This window comes from Parasteatoda tepidariorum, chromosome 8, assembly GCF_982258835.1.
Source record: "Parasteatoda tepidariorum strain Cologne lab strain chromosome 8, Ptep-v5.0, whole genome shotgun sequence".
Taxonomy (NCBI): Eukaryota; Metazoa; Arthropoda; class Arachnida; order Araneae; family Theridiidae; genus Parasteatoda; species Parasteatoda tepidariorum.
This window is the reverse complement of record NC_141762.1, coordinates 111457425-111482037: the sequence shown is the minus strand read 5'-3', so window position 1 is coordinate 111482037 and position 24613 is coordinate 111457425. Positions and strand designations below refer to the sequence as shown.

Here is a 24613-nt window from a genome sequence, read left to right as displayed (position 1 = left end):
TGTGCGGGAGCGAGCCGATGAGTCGGTCGCGTCCCGGAGAGAAGTGACACTGCGGGAGTGAGCCGAGGATTCGGTCGCGTCCCGGAGAGAGATGGTAGTGCGGGAGCGAGCCGAGGAGTCGGACTCGTTCCGGAGAGAGATGGCAGTGCGGGAGCGAGCCGAGGAGACGGTCGCGTACCGGAGAGAGAAAGTATTAGGGGAGAGAGAGGAGGTGTCATTTGTTTCCGAAAGTGAGATTGCAGTGCGGGAGCGAGCCGAGAAGTCGGTCGCGTCCCGGAGAAAGATGGCAGTGCGGGAGCGAGCCGAGGATTCGGTCGCGTTACGGAGAGAGATAGCAGTGCGGGAGCTAGCCGAGGAGTCGGTCGCGTCCCGGAGAGAGATGGCAGTGCGGGAGCGAGCCGAGGAGTCGGTCGCGTCCCGGAGAGAGTACGTATTAGAGGAGGGAGAGGAGGTGTTGTTTGTATCCGAATGTGAGATGGCAGTGCGGGAGCGAGCCGAGGATTCGGTCGCGTCCCGCAGAGAGATGGCAGTGCGGGAGCGAGCCGAGGATTCGGTCGCGTCCCGCAGAGAGATGGCAGTGCGGAGCGAGCCGAGGAGTCGGTCGCGTCCCGGAGAGAGTAAGTATTAGAGGAGGGAGAGGAGGTGTCGTTTGTATCCGAAAGTTAGATGGCAGTGCGGGATCGAGCCGAGGAGTCGGTCGCGTCCCGGAGAGAGATGGTAGTGCGGGAGCGAGCTGAGGAGTCGGTTGCGTCCCGGAGAGAGATTGCAGTGCGGGAGCGAGCCGAGAAGTCGGTCACGTCCCGGAGAGAGAAAGTATCAGGGGAGAGAGAGGAGGTGTCATTTGTATCCGAAAGTGAGATTGCAGTGCGGGAGCGAGCCGAGGAGTCGGTCGCGTCCCGGAGAGAGAAAGTATTAGGGGAGGGAGAGGAGGTGTCATTTGTATCCGAAAGTGAGATGGCAGTGCGGGAGCGAGCCGAGGAGTCGGTAGCGTTCCGGAGAGAGATGGCAGTGCGGAGCGAGCCGAGGAGTCGGTGGCGTCCCGGAGAGAGTAAGTATTAGAGGAGGGAGAGGAGGTGTCGTTTGTATCCGAAAGTGAGATGGCAGTGCGGGAGCGAGATGAGGATTCGGTCGCGTCCCGGAGAGAGATGGTAGTGCGGGAGCGAGCCGAGGAGTCGGTCGCGTTCCGGAGAGAGAAGGCAGTACGGGAGCGTCGGTCGCGTCCCGGAGCGAGATGGCAGTGCGCGAGCGAGTAGAGGAGTCGGTCGCGTCCCGGAGATAGAAAATATTAGGGGAGAGAGAGGAGGTGTCATTTGTTTCCGAAAGTGAGATTGCAGTCCGGGAGCGAGCCGAGGAGTCGGTCGCGTTCCGGAGAGAGAAAGTATTAGGGGAGGGAGAGGAGGTGTCATGTGTATCCGAAAGTGAGATTGCAGTACGGGAGCGAGCCGAGGAGTCGGTCGCGTTCCGGAGAGAGAAAGTATTAGGGGAGGGAGAGGAGGTGTCATGTGTATCCGAAAGTGAGATTGCAGTCCGGGAGCGAGCCGAGGAGTCGGTCGCGTTCCGGAGAGAGAAAGTATTAGGGGAGGGAGAGGAGGTGTCATGTGTATCCGAAAGTGAGATTGCAGTCCGGGAGCGAGCCGAGGAGTCGGTCGCGTTCCGGAGAGAGAAAGTATTAGGGGAGGGAGAGGAGGTGTCATGTGTATCCGAAAGTGAGATTGCAGTCCGGGAGCGAGCCGAGGAGTCGGTCGCGTTCCGGAGAGAGAAAGTATTAGGGGAGGGAGAGGAGGTGTCATGTGTATCCGAAAGTGAGATTGCAGTACGGGAGCGAGCCGAGGAGTCGGTCGCGTCCCGGAGAGAGAAAGTATTAGGGGAGGGAGAGGATGTGTCATTTGTATCCGAAAGTGAGATGGCAGTGCGGAAGCGAGCCGAGGAGTCGGTAGCGTTCCGGAGAGAGATGGCAGTGCGGAGCGAGCCGAGGAGTCGGTCGCATCCCGGAGAGAGTAAGTATTAGAGGAGGGAGAGGAGGTGTCGTTTGTATCCGAAAGTGAGATGGCAGTGCGGGAGCGAGCCGAGGATTCGGTCGCGTCCCGGAGAGAGATGGTAGTGCGGGAGCGAGCCGAGGAGTCGGTCGCGTCCCGGAGCGAGATGGCAGTGCGCGAGCGAGTAGAGGAGTCGGTTGCGTCCCGGAGATAGAAAATATTGGGGGAGAGAGAGGAGGTGTCATTTGTTTCCGAAAGTGAGATTGCAGTCCGGGAGCGAGCCGAGGAGTCGGTCGCGTTCCGGAGAGAGAAGGCAGTACGGGAGCGTCGGTCGCGTCCCGGAGCGAGATGGCAGTGCGCGAGCGAGAAGAGGAGTCGGTCGCGTCCCGGAGATAGAAAATATTAGGGGAGAGGAGGTGCCATTTGTTTCCGAAAGTGAGATTGCAGTCCGGGAGCGAGCCGAGGAGTCGGTCGCGTTCCGGAGAGAGAAAGTATTAGGGGAGGGAGAGGAGGTGTCATTTGTATCCGAAAGTGAGATTGCAGTACGGGAGCGAGCCGAGGAGTCGGTCGCGTCCCGGAGAGAGAAAGTATTAGGGGAGGGAGAGGAGGTGTCATTTGTATCCGAAAGTGAGATGGCAGTGCGGGAGCGAACCGAGGAGTCGGTAGCGTTCCGGAGAGAGATGGCAGTGCGGAGCGAGCCGAGGAGTCGGTCGCGTCCCGGAGAGAGTAAGTATTAGAGGAGGGAGAGGAGGTGTCGTTTATATCCGAAAGTGAGATAGCAGTGCGGGAGCGAGCCGAGGATTCGGTCGCGTCCCGGAGAGAGATGGTAGTGCGGGAGCGAGCCGAGGAGTCGGTCGCGTCCCGGAGCGAGATGGCAGTGCGCGAGCAAGTAGAGGAGTCGGTTGCGTCCCGGAGATAGAAAATATTAGGGGAGAGAGAGGAGGTGTCATTTGTTTCCGAAAGTGAGATTGCAGTCCGGGAGCGAGCCGAGGAGTCGGTCGCGTTCCGGAGAGAGAAGGCAGTACGGGAGCGTCGGTCGCGTCCCGGAGCGAGATGGCAGTGCGCGAGCGAGTAGAGGAGTCGGTCGCGTCCCGGAGCGAGATGGCAGTGCGCGAGCGAGTAGAGGAGTCGGTTGCGTCCCGGAGATAGAAAATATTAGGGGAGAGAGAGGAGGTGTCATTTGTTTCCGAAAGTGAGATTGCAGTCCGGGAGCGAGCCGAGGAGTCGGTCGCGTTCCGGAGAGAGAAGGCAGTACGGGACCAAGGCGAGGAGTCGGTCGCGTCCCGGAGCGAGATGGCAGTGCGCGAGCGAGTAGAGGAGTCGGTCGCGTCCCGGAGATAGAAAATATTAGGGGAGAGAGAGGAGGTGTCATTTGTATCCGAAAGTGAGATGGCAGTGCGGGAGCGAGCCGAGGATTCGGTTGCGTCCCGGAGAGAGATTGCTGTGCGGGAGCGAGCTGAGGATTCGGTCACGCTCAGAAGAGAGAGGGTAGTGCGTGAGCGAGCCGAGGAGTCGGTCGCGTCCCGGAGAGAGAAAATATTAGGGGAGGGAGAGGAGGTGTCATTTGTATCCGAAAGTGAGATTGCAGTGCGGGAAGGAGTCGAGGATTCGGTTGCGTCCCGGAGAGAGATTGCTGTGCGGGAGCGAGCTGAGGATTCGGTCGCGTCCAGGAGAGAGATGGTAGTGCGGGAGCGAGCCGAGGAATCGGTCGCGACCCGGTGAGATGTTGCAGCGCGGGAGTGAGCCGAGGATTCGGTCGCGTCCCGGAGAGAGATGGCAGTGCGGGAGCGAGCCGAGGAGTCGGTCGCGTCCCGGAGAGAGATGGCAGTGCGGGAGCGAGCCGAGGAGTCGGTCGCGTCCCGTAGAGATGTGGCAGTGCGGGAGCGAGCCGAGGATTCGGTCGCTACCCGGAGAGAGATAGCAGTGCGGGACCAAGCCGAGGAGTCGGTCGCGTCCCGGAGAGAGAAAGTATCAGGGGAGACGAGGAGGTGTCATTTGTATCCGAAAGTGAGATTGCAGTGCGGGAGCGAGCCGAGGAGTCGGTCGCGTCCAAGAGAGATATGGCAGTGCGGGAGCGAGCCGAAGAGTCGGTCGCGTTCAGGAGAGAGATGGCAGTGCGGGAGCGAGCCGAGGAGTCGGTCGCGTCCAGGAGAGAGATGGCAGGGCGGGAGCGAGCCGAGGAGTCGGTCGCGTCCTGGAGATAGATGGCAGTGCGGGAGCGAGCCGAGGAGTCGGTCGCGTCCAGGAGAGAGATGGCAGTGCGGGAGCGAGCCGAGGAGTCGGTCGCGTCCCGGAGAGAGATGGTAGTGCGGGAGCGAACCTAGGAGTTGGTCGCTTCCCGGAGAGAGATGGCAGTGCGTGAACGAGCCGAGGAGTCTGTCGCGTCCCGGAGAGAGAAAATATTAGGGGAGGGAGAGGAGGTGTCATTAATATCCGAAAGTGAGATTGCAGTGCGGGAGCGAGCCGAGGATTCGGTTGCGTCCCGGAGAGAGATGGCAGTGCGGGAGCGAGCCGAGGAGTCGGTCGCGTCCCGGAGAGAGATTGCAGTGCGGGAGCGAGCCGAGGAGTCGGTCGCGTCCCGGAGAGAGATGGTAGTGCGGGAGCGAGCCGAGGAGTCGGACTCGTTCCGGAGAGAGATGGCTGTGCGGGAGCGAGCCGAGGAGTCGGTCGCGTCCCGGAGAGAGAAAGTATTAGGGGAGAGAGAGGAGGTGTCATTTGTATCCGAAAGTGAGATTGCAGTGCGGGAGCGAGCCGAGGAGTCGGTCGTGTCCCGGAGAGAGATGGCAGTGCGTGAACGAGCCGAGGAGTCGGTCGCGTCCCGGAGAGAGAAAATATTAGGGGAGGGAGAGGAGGTGTCATTAATATCCGAAAGTGAGATTGCAGTGCGGGAGCGAGCCGAGGATTCGGTTTCGTCCCGGAGAGAGATGGCAGTGCGGGAGCGAGCCGAGGAGTCGGTCACGTCCCGGAGAGAGATGGTCGTGCGGGAGCGAGCCGAGGAGTCGGACGCGTTCCGGAGAGAGATGGCGGTGCGGGAGCGAGCCGAGGAGTCTGTCGCGTCCCGGAGAGAGAAAGTATTAGGGGAGAGAGAGGAGGTGTCATTTGTATCCGAAAGGGAGATTGCAGTGCGGGAGCGAGCCGAGGAATCGGTCGTGTCCCGGAGAGAGATGGCAGTGCGGGAGTGAGCCGAGGATTCGGTCGCATCCCGGAGAAAGATGGCAGTGCGGGAGCGAGCCGAGGATTCGGTCGCGTCCCGGAGAGAGAAAGTATTAGGGGTGGGAGAGGAGGTGTCATATGTATCCGAAAGTGAGATTGCAGTGCGGGAGCGAGCCGAGGAGTCGGCCGCGTCCCGGAGAAAGATGGCAGTGCGGGAGCGGGCCGAGGATTCGGTCGCATCCCGGAGAGAGATGGCAGTGCGGGACAAAGCCGAGGAGTCGGTCGCGTCCCGGAGAGAGATGACAGTGCGGGAGCGAGCCGAGGAGTCGGTCGCTACCCGGAGAGAGATGGCAGTGCGGGACCAAGCCGAGGAGTCGGTCGCGCCCCGGAGAGAGAAAGTATTAGGGGAGGGAGAGGAGGTGTCATTTGTATCCGAAAGTGAGATTGCAGTGCGGGAGCGAGCCGAGGAGTCGGTCGCGTCCAAGAGAGATATGGCAGTGCGGGAGCGAGCCGAGGATTCGGTCGCGTCCCGGAGAGAGATGGCAGTGCGGGACAAAGCCGAGGAGTCGGTCGCGTCCCGTAGAGATGTGGCAGTGCGGGAGCGAGCCGAGGAGTCGGTCGCGTTCCGGAGAGAGATGGAAGTGCGGGAGCGAGCCGAGGAGTCGGTCGCGTCCCGGAGAGAGAAAGTATCAGGGGAGACGAGGAGGCGTCATTTGTATCCGAAAGTGAGATTGCAGTGCGGGAGCGAGCCGAGGAGTCGGTCGCGTCCAAGACAGATATGGCAGTGCGGGAGCGAGCCGAGGAGTCGGTCGCGTCCAGGAGAAAGATGGCAGTGCGGGAGCGAGCCGAGGAGTCGGTCGCGTCCAGGAGAGAGATGGCAGTGCGGGAGCGAGCCGAGGAGTCGGTCGCGTCCCGGAGAGAGATGGCAGTGCAAGAGTGAGCCGAGGATTCGGTCGCGTCCCGGAGAGATGTGACAGTGCGGGAGTGAGCCGAGGATTCGGTCGCGTCCCGGAGAGAGATGGCAGTGCGGGAGCGAGCCGAGGAGTCGGTCGCGTCCCGGAGAGAGATGGTAGTGCGGGAGCGAGCCGAGGAGTCGGTCGCGTCCCGGAGAGAGATGGCAGTGCGGGAGCGAGCCGAGGAGTCGGTCGCGTCCCGGAGAGAGATGGCAGTGCGTGAGCGAGCAGAGGAGTCGGTCGCGTCCCGGAGAGATAAAATATTAGGGGAGAGAGAGGAGGTGTCATTTTTTTCTGAAAGTGAGATTGCAGTGCGGGAGCGAGCTGAGGAATCGGTTGCGTCCCGGAGAGAGATTGCAGTGCGGGAGCGAGCCGAGAAGTCTGTCGCGTCCCGGAGAGAGAAAGTATTAGGGGAGAGAGAGGAGGTGTCATTTGTATCCGAAAGTGAGATTGCAGTGCGGGAGCGAGCCGAGGAGTCGGTCGCGTCCCGGAGAGAGTAAGTATTAGAGGAGGGAGAGGAGGTGTCGTTTGTATCCGAAAGTGAGATGGCAGTGCGGGAGCGAGCCGAGGATTCGGTCGCGTCCCGGAGAAAGATGGTAGTGCGGGAGCGAGCCGAGGAGTCGGTCGCGTCCCGGGGCGAGATGGCAGTGCGCGAGCGAGTAGTGGAGTCGGTCGCGCCCCGGAAATAGAAAATATTAGGGGAGAGAGAGGAGGTGTCATTTGTTTCCGAAAGTGAGATTGCAGTCCGGGAGCGAGCCGAGGATTCGGTTGCGTCCCGGAGAGAGATTGCAGTGCGGGAGCGTGCCGAGGAGTCGGTCGCGTCCCGGAGAGAGATGGTAGTGCGGGAGCGAGCCGAAGAGTCGGTCGCGTTCCGGAGTGAGATGGCAGTGCGGGAGCGATCCGAGGAGTCGGTCGCGTCCCGGAGAGAGAAAGTATTAGGATAGGGAGAGGAGGTGTCATTTGTATCCGAAAGTGAGATTGCAGTGCGGGAGCGAGCCAAGGAGTCGGTCGCGTCCCGGAGAGAGATGGCAGTGCGGGAGCGAGCCGAGGAGTCGGTCGCGTCCCGGTGAGATGTGGCAGTGCGGGAGCGAGCCTAGGATTCGGTTGCGTCCCGGAGAGAGATGGCAGTGCGGGACCAAGCCGAGGAGTCGGTCGCGTCCCGGAGAGAGAAAGTATTAGGGTAGGGAGAGGAGGTGTCATTTGTATTCGAAAGGGAGATGGCAGTGCGGGAGCGAGCCGACGAGTCGGTCGCGTCCCGGAGAGAGAAAGTATTAGGGGATGGAGAGGTGGTGTCATTTGTATCCGAAAGTGAGATGGTCGCCTCCCGGAGAAAGATGGCAGTGCAAAAGCGAGCCGAGGATTCGGTCGCGTTCCGGAGAGAGATTGCAGTGCGGGAGCGAGCCGAGGAGTCGGTCGCGTCCCGGAGTAAGGTGGCAGTGCAAGAGCGAGCCGAGGATTCTGTCGCGTCCCGGAGAGAGATGGCAGTGCGAGAGCGAGCCGAGGAGTCGGTCGCGTCCCAGAGAGAGATGGTAGTGCGGGAGCGAGCCGAGGAGTCAGTCGCGTCCCAGAGAGAGATGATTATTCTGAACGAGGATTGAGGGTCAGGAGACTCAATTTGACAATTGTTTTCTTTTTGTCCAGTTTATAAATCTTTCAAAAACACAAGTAGTTTTCTATAAGGAATTTTTCCAATTGAACTCAGAACATGCAATACTAATGTACTGTGTTGAGTTCGATCTCTTTTGGACGAAGATTTCCCGTGTAGTAAATGGTGACGTGTGCACGTGAAATTAGTTGAGTCACAAAGTCCTCCATGTTCCCGTAACAAATCAATAACTCTAGTGGTACTGAATTGAAGACTGGTATTCATCTGGTTCAAGTCAAAATTACGATCTGTGGATGAATAAATGGATGTATGAATGTGTCCTCCCTATTAACAGGCTGTGACGCGTGAGTGTGACTGATGCATTCTTGGTTATTGATACCGTTGCGGGAAAACAATGTAAAACTTGATCCCAGTACCTCCAATCACCGTTTGATTCCTCGGATTAACTCAGTTTTGCTTAAAACTTGATCCCAGTACCTCCATTTTTCATTAAAACTTGATCCCAGTACCTCCCACCACCGTTTGAATCCTCGGAGTAACTTAGTTTCTATATTGTAATAAATAGGAATTTATTGAAGTTTTTTTTTTGTATCAATACTTTTTAAAGAAGGGTTATTTTTCAATAGATGGCACCACTATGATAAAATTTAAATGCAATCAAAATTATGATATTTCATGAGAAATTTTTATTTATCCTTTTAAAATGGGATTTTTGGGGTAGATTGTGGATATAAATTGTATTAATATTTAAGAAGGTTTGGATTATCACTTTTATGGCGTATTAGTGGGTTTGTAGCTGGTTTTTCTTGTGGATCTTTTTTTTTTGTTCTGACGTCCACTGGATGCGGGATGACTTTTGAGCGAGTAAACAGGTCAGTATGGATTATTCCGCCTTGCTGAGAAAAGTATAAGAGGCGTGAAGAGTGGCTGAAAAAGTAGTAAGACGGGAGTGCCTGAAAAAGTAGTACGACGGGAGTGCGGATCGTGCCCGATGGAATGTTGAGTTGAAACATCACCGCTGACAGGATCTATCATGGCTGTTAGAAGTATGTTCTGAGCCGGTATCATCGAGAATGAGTGTAGATTTAGCTGGAATCTCGGAATGAGTTGATCCAGGCGGAAATGCTGAAAGGTTGATATTTGGAAAGAGTCCCTGGATACCGCGACTAATTACGCCACATTGATCGGATGAGCTGTTTCCTGGAAGAAAGTTGATCTGAAGCCTCAGAATAGTTGACTGGATATGATAGACGGAGTGTCGCTAGATTTAAGACGGTTGACAAGAAGTGAGCGTTCCTCGGCAGAAAATCAAGTGTTTCTAAAGAGCTGAATGGTGGTCGGAAGGTCGAGGTTCTCCTAGTCCACAAGTCTACCTGCAGACCCGGTGGGCGTTCCAGAAGGTGATCTGCAAGTTCCTTTGTATTGATAAACTCTAATTTCTTACCTTTTTAGTAACTTTTTAGAAGAGCATTTTATTCCGTATTTTAAATTATTTCTATTCGGGGTTAAGATACCTATTTTAAGATGAGCATTGGATATTTATTTTTAATTATCTATAGTAGGAATATAATGACCTAAAGTTAAATGTTTTTGTAAATTTAGAATGAGCAAGTATTTTTATTTCGTAAATGTCTCTAGTAGTGTGAATTAATTTAATGTTATGCATATGAAATTTAGAAGTGCTTTTTATCGAAAAGTTTTATCTTGAGTATAACCATTTGGAAAGTTAAAAGTGCATAAATTGAAATTTTTAGTGCACATGAAGGCATCTGGAAATGATCGGGATTGTGTTTGTTGTTAATTTATAGTTATAATAAAATTTACTTTTTATTGTTAAAAGTTTCATGTACTTCATTATTCAAGTGTCTATTTTTGAACCTGGGTAACCGTTACCAAAATTCAATTAACAAATCACAGCCTTGCCAAAGTTTGAAGGGTAACGGTACAATAAAACTTGATCCCAGTACCTCCAATCACCGTCTGATTCCTCGGATTAACTCAGTTTTGCTTAAAACTTGATCCCAGTACCTCCATTTTTCATTAAAACTTGATCCCAGTACCTCCCACCACCGTTTGAATCCTCGGAGTAACTTAGTTTCTATAAAACTTGAATCCAGTACCTCCAATCACCGTCTGATTCCTCGGATTAACTCAGTTTTGCTTAAAACTTGATCCCAGTACCTCCATTTTTCATTAAAACTTGATCCCAGTACCTCCCACCACCGTTTGAATCCTCGGAGTAACTTAGTTTCTATAAAACTTGATCCCAGTACCTCCAATCACCGTCTGATTCCTCGGATTAACTCAGTTTTGCTTAAAACTTGATCCCAGTACCTCCCACCACCGTTTGAATCCTCGGAGTAACTTAGTTTCTATAAAACTTGATCCCAGTACCTCCAATCACCGTCTGATTCCTCGGATTAACTCAGTTTTGCTTAAAACTTGATCCCAGTACCTCCATTTTTCATTAAAACTTGACGCGTACTGCTAGAATCTCACCGAATCCAGTCTCTGTCGAGTATTTCCTCAAATATGTAACATGATGGGCGTTATCATACGTTACGTACCGACGGTACGCCGAAATGGATTGTGGTTGAACGACTTGTGAAAACGTTGAACAGAACAATATGAAAACCACGCTTTTGTACGCAGCGAAAATCGACATGGTCAAAAAAAAAAATCTCAAAGGGAAAATTAAGTACTGTTTAAAAACACGCCATGAAAGAAAAGCATCTTTAAGGGCTTTTAAAAAACGAAAATAGGCACCTTTAAAAACGCTACGCACCATGTCTATCATACAAGATTTAAAATTATTTCATCTTATAGTAAAGAAGTATATAACGTCCAGTTCACCGTTATAAAATATCAAAAGAAAATAAATTTTATTATTCAACATTGAAAAACATTTCAGATAGTACAGATAACAATTCTAAAGTTGCTTCAGAATCAGGGTGCGTAGACAAATATTTCAACAAGAAATAAGCACCTTTTAAGCACTATATGCATGAACAAAATGCAACATTTTTTTTATAGTCTACATGATCATGATAAAATAACCAGTTTCTTGATTATATTAGCCATTTTAAAAAGATGAAGAGGTTCTTCGGTTCGATATCAGACGGTGTAAAATGAACCTTGAAATTGAGAATATCTAGAAAAATGCAGTAGAGTTGCAAGAATCTCACCGAACCCAGCAGAGTTCTTGCAGAAAGAATTTCCTTTTAGAAAGTAAAAAATATTGGCTTACTTTTCTTCTCCAAAATTATATTCAAGAGATGCTTTTTTCGCGTATGCATCGGAGGGGAAAGAAATGATCTTAATTTTTTCGATTCTTATTTGAGAAGAATGAAAAATAAAGAATATTGGAGCAAAAATTTCTTTTCTCCACAATTATACTGAAGAGATACCTTTATCACTCATCAGAGGAGAAGAAATGCTCGCGATTTTGTTATTCCCATTTGGGAAAAATAAAATTTGTTTTCTTTTCCTTCACTGATTTTTAATTATTATTTTACAGGGTGCATAGCCAAATCTTTGAATCAAAAATAAGCACTTTTTAAACCACATCACCGAGTGAATTCAACTTGACTCTGAACAAAAGTACCCTTACCCCCTACATCAAAAAAGTGTTAAAAGTAAAATAAAATAAACAAGAATAAAATTAAAAAGAAAAAAATTTAATAAGGATCTGACTATCCGAATTGGAGCACTCGGGTTTCAGTTTCGAGTGGGCGCGCATGCGCAAGTCATAACGTGGGTACGATATGAAGTCCGTGTGAATGATTACGTAGCAAACACCCCATTTTTCGTGAAATGCAGGGGATCCGCCAGATATCACTGAAGGAAAAAAAAATTATTCGTGAAAAAAAGCACTTTTTAAAAACGCCAGCTTAAAAAAGCACCTTTAAAAATGAAATCCCCCAAAAAGCACCTTTAAGTACTTTTTACAAACGCTACGCACCGTTTTATTATGTGATGACGATTTACGAAATAATTAGTGTGTTTTCCGCTTACGAAATGTGAGAATATCACCTATGATATTAGAATAAAAAAAATATTAAATTTTCCTTTTTTAAAAAATACATACAATTTTATTATACCCAAATAGGCTTTTCTTTGTAAATAAAACGTTTCTGTTACTTTAAATTTAATTAATAACATGTATATTAGTTATTATTAAAAGTATCTTGCAGAAAGATATTAGCGCTAGAGGGGTTTGTCGCAGAAAGCCCAAAAAAATTATGCCTAAGGGCTTGAGTTTGTCTTCTAAAAGTAGCCCTACATTTCCACAGCAGTTTCTCCGAACTTTGCAAACGCAGTCCAGGGCAAGAGGAAAGCTCTCCAGGGCTCTGTCCAGACATTTTGTGAAAGGCAATAAAACTTTTTTTCAAGGAGTTTATAAAGTGTAAAGACATACAAGATTATGCTCAACACTGTAAAATTATAATTAAAAAATAAACAGCCATTGCAGCTACTAAATGAGAGATGCAACATACAAATATTTCGTATTTAGCCTATACTGCTAAACGCAGAATATTCATTTCGGACGAATAAAGGAAGAAGCTTCTGCCTAAGACAAAATTTAAGTTTGTTTCTCTCTCCCCCCCCTTTTCTGGGAAGGGTTCATTCGATTAACAAAACAATAATCAGTGGTAATTGTGAGCCAAAGTCAAAATTCCGGAAAATTTCTTGAGTTTTAGAAAAAAAAATTTAAACAAGGTTTTTTTTTTCCTTTTTCTCAATATTTCTTAGTATACTTAAAATTTTACACATACCTCTCCCTTACAAATAAAATAAACTGTGTTTTTAAGTTCCACCTTTGAAAATTCAGGGGTGATTGTGAGCCGAAGTCAAAATTCCGGAAAAATTCTCGAGTTAAAAAAAAAGTTTAAATCGAAAAAAATTTAAACAAGGTTTTTTTTCTTTTTCTCAATATTTCTTAAATATATTTAAAATTTTACACATACCTATGATGACTTGGAGAAGTAATTGAAATTTACAAATATGTCTTTCTTTCTTGAGTTCATGATTATAATAACTATTTACTGATAAAAAATGAATATTAATCTTGAATATAAGCTTATAAAGTAGCTCCCCTTACAAACAAATAAAATAAACTGTTTGATTTCCGAAAACTTTTCTGATCAATGATTTATTGAAACATCTGAATCTTCGATCTCCGGAAACTTCGGGATCACTGTCAGCAAAAATTCCGGAAATACGGAGCACAATCAGCCCTGATGAAAAGATATTTTGTTAACGGAGCCAAATTTCTTCTAAACAGACCCCTGCTCTCTCAAGCTAATTGAATCACTCAAAAATGAAGACAGAAACATTGAATGAATAATACAATTTATTTTTACAATCAAATAACAAGCTTTTTCTATGTACACAATAATATTCTTTCGATAAAGATTTTTTATCCACTCATATTTGCTAAAATGTGTATAAATATATATCTTATGTATCACAGTTTCAAAAAATTAAATATGAGTAAAACAAACATTCTTTTTTCTTTAAATCATTTGTTATCAATGAATTAAAAATGAAAAAATAAAACCATTCAATATTAAAATCTAAAATTGTACTTTTATTTGCAATGAAATAACAATTACTGAAGTTCTTAACAAAACAAAATTCTAAGCAATGTATAGGAATTTATACTTTAAGGGATAACATTTATTTTTTTCATTTTCTTTTTCTATTTTCAAAAACAACAGCAGGCAAAAAATTATTTTTAGATTAATATAAATAAAATGGTCCGTCTTTTAATTTGAGATTTCTGAAACATTATTTTAACAGATGTAATACACATTTCTCATAATATATTAACCACAACAAGTACTTTAAACTTAATTAACATTTCATAATAACAATATTTGGTAATTTTTACTTCTTAATTAAAGCTTTAAAAAAAAATAACTTTTTCCATTTTTTACAATAATTAATTTACCAAATATATACATAGAAGTGGGGGATAAAAATTCTAACCAAAGATAAGCTTATAGAATGAAGAGTGCAAAAAATATACGCATTTTATTGTGTAATATATATTAGAATAAAATATTTTACTAAAAGAAAATTTACAATGTTAAAACAAAAACTAAATCAAAAGAAACATTTTTTTATTGCGTTTAGAAGCTCTCGCGGCCCGCAGGTTGTACATTTAACTTATTGCAGGCAGGGTTGCAAAAAACCCGGGTTTTTCTAGAATAACCCAACCCAGGTGGGCTTTTCATGTTTTAATGGGGTTTTTTTTTTCAAAAGAGAGGGCAGGGATAAGTACCTTATTTTAACATTAATAATTAAGTTTAATTTTATAAATTGACTTAACATATGGGTAATTAATAATCAATACAAATAAACTGATGCCAAAGTCTGTCAATAAGTTTTTTCTGACATCAGGATACAAAATGTTAGATGTACTCACATACATCACACATTTGAAACCTATTTTAATACAGGATTACTTTTTATTTATATTTTAATCTTAAAAAAATATTTGACGAAATTTTTTTATTTGCATAGAAGGCAAATCTATGGCACTGAATAATCAATGGCCATACAGTCAAATCCAGCCAGCAAGGTGACTCTCTAGTCTCCAACACAATTTTTTCACTAATTGGTTAATTTTTTTTAGGCTAGACTACATACATATTTCAATAGAATAGCTCTTTAATATAACAGAGGATAAAAAAGAAATCAATCTTAGAAAAACCCACTCGGGTTTTACTGGGTAGGTGGGTTTTTTGCAACCCTCATTACAGGTTGTACCTATTTAAAGTAAGATGATACATACAGGAAAACGAGGAGCATCGAATTACGAACTGTAATTACATTTTTTTTCAACAATTTTTCCACTCAAGAGCTTCTGCCATCAAAAATCAAAACCTAACACATGCCATATCTTGATATTTAACGTCAGAGATAAGCAACCATTTGAATAACAATTGAAATAGAGATTAACATCTAAGTACATGTGGAAATGTCTGGATTAAAAAAGAAATGTATAAGCAACAAAAACAAAAAATAAACTTATTTTATTTAAATAAAATTTTAAATTATTGTTTGATTTGCTCTCTAAAAATAGATATTTTGGCTTTACACGAGTGACTTCAAACAAAATGCTTCTTTTTTAATCTCCTTGGTGTAATAATATCCTAATATCAATATTTTTTGCAACATCTCTCACATCTCTATCAACATCTGAATTGAGTGAATCCAAAACTTGACGAAAGTTCTCTAAAGCTGGTGCACAAAGAAGGCTTGTTGTGAAATTACCTGGAAAAATAGAAATAACTGAAATGAAGTTTTATTAAAGAAAAGAATCCCACTCATGGTGCGCAGCCAGATTTTTTTTAAACAAAAAATAACCTTTTAAGTACTTTTTTTGCACTAAAAAAAATATTTTTAAGCACTTTCCAACAAAGAGAAAATTAAAAAAAAAATCATAATTAGGATTTGGCCAAAAATAAATTTTTTTTTCTCTATCATTTTAAGCTCTTAATTTATAAACATAAAGTAAAAAAATTCAAAAACATTTTCTAAAACTTAACATAATCATGATAAAATAGCTAGTTTCTGATAAATATTGCAGAGAAAGTTAAGAAATTCGATACGACCAAAAAAAAAAGAAAGAAGCACCTTTAACATATGGTGTAGCCAAATCTTTCAAGAAAAAATAACCATCTTTAAAGCACTCAAAAAATATTTTTAAGCGCTATATACAGTACCTGGCCAAATTATTAGACATGTAAAATGATTAGTACTTTCATACGCTACAGAACGACGGTAAGTCGAAATATATTGTGTTTGAATGATTTGTGAAAACGTTGAATAGAAAAATATTAAAAGTACACTTTTGCATAATACGTAGCGAAAATCAACAAGGTAAAGGAAAAAATTCTCAATTTGGAAGAGATATTTAAGCACATTTTAAAAACATCTAATAAAAAGAGCATCCTTAAGGGCTTTTAAAAACAAAAATTAGCACCTTTAAGCACTTTTTAAAAACGCTATGAACCCTGCCAGTCTAGAATGTAAAATAATAAGGAAAGAAAAATAATTATCTGCAGTAAAGACCTCCTCTATGTGGCGACCACATTCAGGAGAAATGGAATTTTTTCTATAGACTAAGTGTTGAATAAAATTTCTCCATGTGACAGGGCAATTTTTTGCACCAAAAAAGGTCAAATAAGGAAAAAAAAAACCAAAACAAAGCATTTAACGAAACAAATAAGTAGATTAAAATATATTCAAAATATTTGTGTGAGGCTCTTATTTAGAGAGCTCTCTTTTAACAATACAACGTCATGTTGTATCAGAGGAGCACTAAAGATGATGCTGTCAATGATTTATTTTTGGAGTTGAAAGTTAAATTAGGAAAGAAAAAGAAGTTATTTTAAGAAAAAACAAGCATCTCAAACAAACAAACCTTTTTTTAATCTTTAAAAGCTATTCATTTTTATGATAAAATTAAATACAAACTTAATTAAAATACATAATGGTTAAATTTGTTTTTATACACAATTATATATTGGGATCATTTTTAAAGAAACTAAATTTTATTCATCGATCTGTCTTTTCACGATGCCAAAAGTGGCATTTCTGCATAAAGAAAATGACACCGACTACAGTTAATATCATTTGAGAAAAGTCACGTACCTTCGATAACAATTTTGAACCCAATGTAGGTAACCTCGAAGAGAGACTAAACTTCACCAGGCGACCAATTTAAGGTAGAACGGAGAGTGGTCGCTCCCAAGAGGGTTCACATTATTTAATTTGAAATTTTTATAATTAAAATAATAATAATAATAAAAAAAAAACAATCTACTGACACAAAAAAAATTTAATTTCCAGTTGAGGTTGCCACTCCTATTTGGAAATTTTGTTTCTCTGTGTTTTCCTTGCATGCTTTATACACAATATATTAAGAGGAAAGATTTACTGCGCTGTTGTATGAGCTAACTACACTAGTTTTAATGGATGGAAAAACAAAAGATGAAAAAAAAGAACAGCTGAATATACTTTAATGGATAGTAAATGAAATAGTTTAGTATAGCTGAAATATCTTTCTTAAATATCCTTTAGATCGCGCTAAGTGGCAACCATTTATTAAAAACAAAAATAAATTCCCTGTATTTTCCAGGTTTTTCCTGTGGAGTGGCAACCCTGTATACCAGGGGTGGCGAACCCTTTATACACCAACGTGCCATTTTTCCTAAAAAATAGTTTAATGAAGTCACAGACGTGCTGTCAAATAATTTTGACTTCATGATTATTGGGAAAATAATAACACTAAATAGTATCAACTCAAAACTCTTTATATACATTGAAAAGAAAATACATTTTGCAATGTCTCAGTTATAAGCGTAATTCAACTTAATGTAGCATCAGTGGGACTTCTGTTATTGCAGATTAAATGACAAATAACTTATATTAGGTTGTAAGATATTAGTTTAAGCAGGACTGTTGATTTTTTTTGCTAGTTATTTATTGTTAGCTTGTTTTTAATGGTTATTAATTGTTCTTTTAGCATTAATTGTTAATTTTTTTTATCAATAATTGTTTATTATTTTGTTAGCTTTTTGTGAATTTTAATTTAATTGTTACATATGCTTCATAGTGTGTGACATTTGTGTAATAACAGTTCATAGTGCAATAGCACATGTGCCATTGGTTCGCCATCCCTGATCTAGAATATAAACAATCAACGCCCCCCCCCCCCTCAGCGGGCTGTGGTAAAATGACCAAACGTTGACAGGTCCGCTGTGAGAAAAAGGCTGCTGTTATATAGTATAGCATTCAATTAGATAAGTAAAAAATGAATGACATACCGTTTGTGAGCAACGTAGATGTAATGCACCTTGCAAGAGACAGTCTGACATTTGGCACTTTATCATAACCCAAAGAGAAGAGTTTAGGTGCAACTTTATCAATGAAATCTGCAATGTCCATGGATTCCTCCACAACAATCTCCTGACAGAGTGAGATGTAACTGCAAACACAATATATTTTCATTTCAATTATGTGGAGCTCACTGAAGTTTGAAAACTGACAAAAAACTTTAATCTTAAGATAAAGAGTCTTCTTTTGGTTAGAAAAAGTGGCAGGATTTTTCCCCGCTATCTGCAACAAAACCTCTAGCACTAATATCGTTCTGCAAGATACTTATAATAATCATAAAAAATATACAGGGTTCATACAGAGATCAGAAGAAGAAATCCAAGGAGTAAACAAAGAGTCCAAAATTTTAAGGATTTATCAAAAATTAAAAAATTTGGCGTAAAAGATAACTAGACCGTTTTTTTTTTTTTAAAAATTAAAAAGCAGTTATTATGAGGAACTCGCAAAAATGTATAGTTTGCTTATTCTTTTCCTAGCCCTTTTGAAATAAATTAATGACTTTGTCAAACTTGATCAAGAAAAATAAAGCTATCACTTTTACACATAAATACATTTTCCAGTTTTAAATATTTTAATAAATCTTGTTAAGAACAGATGTTAAAGATTAACATAAAAATCTACCAATCTTATATTTTTAAATTTAAATACATAAGAAAATCTAAGGCAATTTATACAAAAAAAAATCACATTAAATTATTAATTAAATTTGCTTGTAACGTGTAAAATTAAAATTATTTGCTGTTATTTTTTTCTTCTAACTCTTGAAATTCAATTTGTCTTTTAAAGTTTTTCTTTAACTATTACATTTTGACAGTTAAGTCCTATCATTTAGTTTCCCTGCTTGGACAGCAAATTCATCAGCGTACTTAGTAAGTTCATCTATGCAACACAATAATCTAAGGAGTTTCTAAGGACTAATTTAGAAATCTAAGTAGTTCCAAGTACTCCTTGGAGACTTTTTTTATTTCCAAGGAGTATAAGGAGTCTGTACGCACCCTGAATATATGCTATTAATTTAAAATAACAAGAGCGCTGTTTACAAAAAAAAACTATATAAATATATATATATTTTTAATTGAACACATAATAATTTTTTATTCTAATATTAAGGGTGATATTCTCAGAATTTGGGGGGGGGGGCACACAAATTTTTTTTCTTCGTAGCATTTTGTAAATAATTATCACAATAAAAAATCATGAAATCTGCAGTAATTGTCGAAAAAGAGATTGACGACAAAATCACATGAAACTTCAAGATTAGGCTGCTGTAATAAATAATATCGGGTTTAAAAACTACGGAGAAATCAACAGCAATAACAGCCAAAAATTCAATATAATTATTGGTTTAAAAAGTAAATGCTCAAATGCAGAATTCGAATTTTCCGTAGTATAACCATGCTTTCCATATTATAACCCATGTGATAATCAATATAAATAACTGCTGAAAATCAAATCAAAACACTACATCGATTTACGAAACTGTGGCGTAAATTGAGCATGTCAAAAAATGATTCAAATATCACGTGTAAATTTCTGTAGAAAAGAAATAGTTTTTACCTTTCCAAAAGAAAGATTTTTCTGCAACAATGTAGCCATGTTGCTATATACATACATATATATACACACACACAGGGCCCGCGCTAAGGATTTCAAATTATTCACTCATTTTCAAAAGTCTCTGTCAAGTGTAAATCGTAAAAAAATTTTTATGAATTTTTTTCCCATAGAAATTTTTTTAAACCTAATTCTAATGGGTAATGCTGAGCATCTACTATACATTACTGTAATAAAAAAATACTGATTTGTTTAGAAAAGTTCACTTTGAAGATCAAGTTAAATATAAATTTTTCTTTCCAGTGGAAAAAATCATTAAAACACACACTTTCATCACGTCATTTGGTATGGGGGCAAATGCTTAGCAGGGGCTCTCTATGTATATATATAAGCGAATATTTATCTTCGTTTTTAAAATTGCGCGAAAACAAATTCTAATATAAAATTTTTAAACCACATGGGTGCAAATCGCAATTGTAGCTACGTAAATAAGAATTGCAACATTTGATGTAAAATTGCGAAAATGAAAATCACAATGTGAGTTCTTAAATCGTGTGAATATGAATGCTTAAGTGTAAGTAATGAAAAACAAGATGTTTATTTAGAATGTTCTGGGAAAGGGATGCCGAGATATGGGTCTTTATACTATATTTAAAATATTGATAAAAGGATTTTTATTATTAAATATGGACAAGCAAAAAAAATGATGAACTAGACCGTCGATGTCGACCACTGTTTACTTTTTCTAAAGTTAATTTGGAGTTTTCTCCAAAAGAAGAACTCACCTATTACAGAGTTGCTACATAAAAAAAATAAGCAAAATAGTTGCTTTTAGTAGCCTAAAGCATGAAAATAGTTGCCTCAATTAGAACAAAATTTTTTCAATAATATGACAAAACTTTTATTAAATGACTTAATTGTCACATACCATTATCTCTTTAGTCAAATTATGTGGCAAATATGATAATTTTTATATAGTACATTTGCAGAAAATTAAATACTTTTAATTTCTAGAATACATTCAAGAAATACTTTTACATTAAAAAAACTTAAATTTTTTCTCTCTTTTATCAACAATTGATGTTTCAAATATATATATATATATTTGCTAAATCAATTATATATATATAAATTGGGAAAAGTGATTACTCAAATTCACGCATCGTAATATCGTATTAAAAAATGATGATTCAAATTCGCAATTCAACATATTTTTTTTTTGAAAAAAATAAATAAATAAATAAAAAGAATAAATAAAAAAAAATTTCATTGTGTTTTACAAGCTCCCGGGCTGCAAGTTGTCAACCCAGTTTGTGCTAAAAAAAAAAACATCGCTAGGAGTACAGAAAAGTCTCCCAACTATCTCTTTTTCCTGAAAATAGTTGCTTTTCTAGCTTTTTCAGGCGAAAATGTTGCCACAGTCACCTCAGGCCGAAAATAGTCGCCTGTGGCAGCCCTGCTGTTGGAAAAGGATTATTAAACCTGTACAAATGATTTCATATTTTAAATAAAAGCTAGTTTTAAACAAAAAGTTGAAACAGAAAGATTATTCAAGGTCTTTAGGATAAACTGAATGACACATAAATAGAAAGGGACTCACGTCTGTCTCCAGACCCATTTGTGTGATTGACGATATAAATTATCAAAACCATCGAGCATTGTCTGATAGTAAGACTCTGTGCGATTATCATGATGCAAACATTTCAGCAAGACAGCCATCTGAAGAACACAAACATTAAATTATTAATTTTCAACAAATTTATTTTACGAGAAATTAAGCCTAGAAACAATTGCTGTCACTTCTCTCTCTCTCTCTTTTACAGGAACGAGAGAGGGAAAAAGACCAAGATAGCTGAAAACACACGTGAACTTAAATCACGAAAATTAAAAAAGCCTGTGAAACAATCTCACTCCTATTTAATTATTTACAAACTAAGTTTTTTTTTTACTATATGTATACATTGATAGTATAACAAACAGTTAAGTTTTATATATATTTCATGTTAAAAATAATAATAAAAGAATGTAGAAACATTAAGAAATAAGAGACAATTAACATCCCTGTGGCAGAATTTTTTGGAGCTATCAGCGACAAAACTGTCTAGCACTAAAAATCTTTCTGTACGATACTTTTAATAATAAAAAACATATGTTACTATTAATTAATTTATGATTACTAATTAACTATTAATAATTATTAATTCAATTTAATAAGTAATTAACTAAAGTGCTATGTTTGCAACAAAAATATAATTTTTTTCAATTGAACATGTAACAATTTTTTTCCTAATATTAGTGATATTTTCACATTTTATAGAGGGGGTGGGTAACGCACAAATTATTTCCTTCGCATTTTGTAAATAATCATCACAATAAAATAGAATTAAAAATCATGAAATCCGATATCGAAAAAAAAAAAATATATATATATATTGACAATGAAATCGTGCGAATTGGACTCTACAAAAAGGAGTTACTCAAATGCATAATAAATAATTGTAATATCGCATAAAAATATCAGATTTAAGATCAACTGTTCAGAGATTGAAATTAATAATCAATATATAAATTAACAATCAATAATTAGAAATCAATAGCAAAAACTGCCAAAAATTCAATAGAATCATTGCCTTAAAAATAAATACTCAAATGCAAGATTTGAATTTTCCATATTGTTTGAAATATATCGAGAAATTTAAAAACCACGTGAAAATCAATATCTGCTCAAAATACAATCGTAACATTACATCGATTTACGATACACAGGGTTCATACAGAGATCAGAAGAGGAAATCCAAGGAGTTTTAAATTTTAAGGACTTATCAAAAATTAAAAAATTTTGTGTAAAAGATGAGTTTTTTTTTTTATAATTAAAAAGCAGTTATTATAAGTTCTTTTGATAAAAAGTTCTTTTGAAGAAAAATTTTGACTATATTTATTTTTCTTGATGAAGGTTGACAAAGTTGTCAATTTTACACATAAATACATTTTCCAATTTCAAATATTTTAATAAATCTTGTTAAAGTACAGATGTTAAAGATTAACATAAAAACCTACCAATCTTATATTTTTAAATTTGAATACATAAGAAAATCTAAGGCATTTTATACAAAAAAAATCACAGTAAATTATTGAGTTTGCTTGTAACATGTAAAATTATTTGCTGTTGTTTTTTTTCTTCTAACTCTTGCAATTCAGTTTTTTTCTTTTAAAGTTTTTCTCAAACTATTAGATTTCGATAGCTAAGCCATATCATTTACAGGGTTGCCACTCAAATCTGGAAAAAAAATTCCCTGTGTTTTCCCTGTACATGTTATACGCAATATATTAAGAGGAAACAACAATTACTGTGTTCTTGTGTCAGCTATAATAGGTTAACTATATTTATTAGTTTCAATTGCTGGAAAAACAGCTGAACATACTTAAATAATGCTATAATAAATTAAATAGTTTAGTATAGCTGAAATATCATGGTTAAATATCTCATATTACGCTTTGAGTGGTCACCATTTTTTAAAAGATAAAAATAAAAAAGCAAAATTCCCTGTATTTTCCCAGTTTGTAAAGAAAAAATCAAAATTCCCTGCATTTTCCCTGTTATTTTAGGTGATTTTTAAATTCCCTGTATTTTCCAGGTTTTCCCTGTGGAGTGGCAACCCTGATTTAGTTTCCCTGTTTGGACAGCAAATTCATCAGCGTACTTAGTAAGTTCATCTATGCAATACAATAATCTAAGGAGTTTCTAAGGACTAATTGAGAAATCTAAGTAGTTCCAAGTACTCCTTGGAGACATTTTTATTCCCAAGGAGTTTCTAAGCAGTATAAAATGTTACGTGTAAACTTCTGTAGAAAAGATTTTTTTTTTTTACTCTTCCAAAAAAAAAAAAAAAAAAAAAAAAATCCTTTCTGCAAGAACTCTGTAATGTTCTGTGACAATGTCGCCGTGATTCTGCCACGGGGATTAACATAGCAGATTCTTTTTCCTAAAGTTAAAGAAAAAGCAGGATGTTAAAAAAAGCTGTGCTTTTTCCAGAATTATATTAAAATTTATATTCCTGAATCTGCAGGATTTGCTCATAACATGAAAGTTAAATGATTGGTAATTATTTATCAGTTGTTTCGCTGCAATGTAACCATTTTTGAGAGAAATTTCAGATTGCTAGATTTTTATTTCTTAACAGATTGTTACATTAAAGTTTTAAATTCAATTAAAAGACAGCACAATTTTCTTATTTCATCAACACAGACTTAGTTCCAGAGTTACTTATCTCAACTTAGTCTACAATTACAAACAGATAGCTCAGCAATGTTGTGTCAAGTTAATTCCTAATTACATTTTCGTATTCATTCACTTAATTGCAAATTTTGACAGGAAACTGTTTTATAAAAAGCTTAATAGATAAGTAAATATAAGTAGATAAGTAAAAATCTTAAAGATTAAGTTACATACAACCTTCAAAAAATGTAACATAATATGAGAAGTACCTATTTTGTGAAAAGTTAGACATAATTTGTGAAAATTAAAAATTATATTAAAAAATCAATACAAAAATATGGTTTTATCGTTTCTTATGGGATAAAATTTTTTACATTTTTTTTTTTAAAGAAAGGGCATGTTGTGCCGCTATACGGCAATAAATTTGGCCTGGACAGACCCCTGAATTCAATTTTAATGTTATCATAAAAAAGCAGTTCTCATGTTTTATCAGGGGTCTGTCTAGGTTTTTCTGACAGGTACCTATTTTGTGAAAATTTAAAAATTATATTAAAAACTCAACACAAAAATATGGATTTATCGTTTCTTAAGGGATAAAAAAATGAAATTTTAAGAAAAAGTATTTTGTGAAACTACCATTTTTCCTAAAATTGAATTTGTGAAACTACCGTTTTTCCTAAAGTTGAATTTGTGAAGGTACCGCTAAACGGTAAATTCAGCCTGGACAGACCCCTGTTTATAATTATGTATTAGCTTAATTTATAAACGATATCTAACAACTTGCTTAAAAAAAAAAAAACTTTTTTAGGCTACATAAATAATTTTATTTCTTAAAAACTGAGTTTTTCATAAATGAAGTAAATTGATATTCACAAGAGTTGAAATCACCACCAGTCTAGATATTCATAAAACGCAAAACTTATATTATATCAAATGTTAAATTTTTTTCATGATATTGATTATAAGAAAAATTAATTTCAAATAAATTAATATTTTACTTTTCCATCCTAATTAAAAGCACGTTCAAAATAAATTAAATGCATTTTGATTTATACATAATGATTTCAATTTATATTTAATTTAGCTGAATTGTATAATAATTAAGGCTAAATTATAAATTTAATTTATCTTCAATTGTTTGGAAGCTTTAGTTTAAATGATAACAATTGACAATTATTTTACTTTTGTGGTAAAATTTATTGATCTGGAACATAAATTCTGAAGAGACACTTAAAAAATAAATTTT

At 39.6% G+C, this 24613-nt stretch overlaps 1 protein-coding gene across 3 annotated transcripts in view; it reads right to left on the bottom strand.

Moving 5' to 3' along the window:
• Window positions 1–13023: 13023 nt before the first annotated feature.
• The window catches only part of LOC107445964 (serine/threonine-protein phosphatase 4 regulatory subunit 1), a 99066-nt gene continuing 87476 nt past the window's right edge, over window positions 13024–24613 (bottom strand). For all 3 annotated transcript variants that reach the window (XM_087149336.1, XM_087149338.1, XM_087149337.1), the window contains 3 exons: window positions 20752–20870; window positions 17528–17688; window positions 13024–14969 (listed from right to left, as the gene is read on the bottom strand). In XM_087149336.1, coding sequence (XP_087005462.1) covers window positions 14824–14969; window positions 17528–17688; window positions 20752–20870 — 426 coding nt within the window. In that variant the 3' untranslated portion in view covers window positions 13024–14823. The remainder of the gene's footprint in view (window positions 14970–17527; window positions 17689–20751; window positions 20871–24613) is intronic.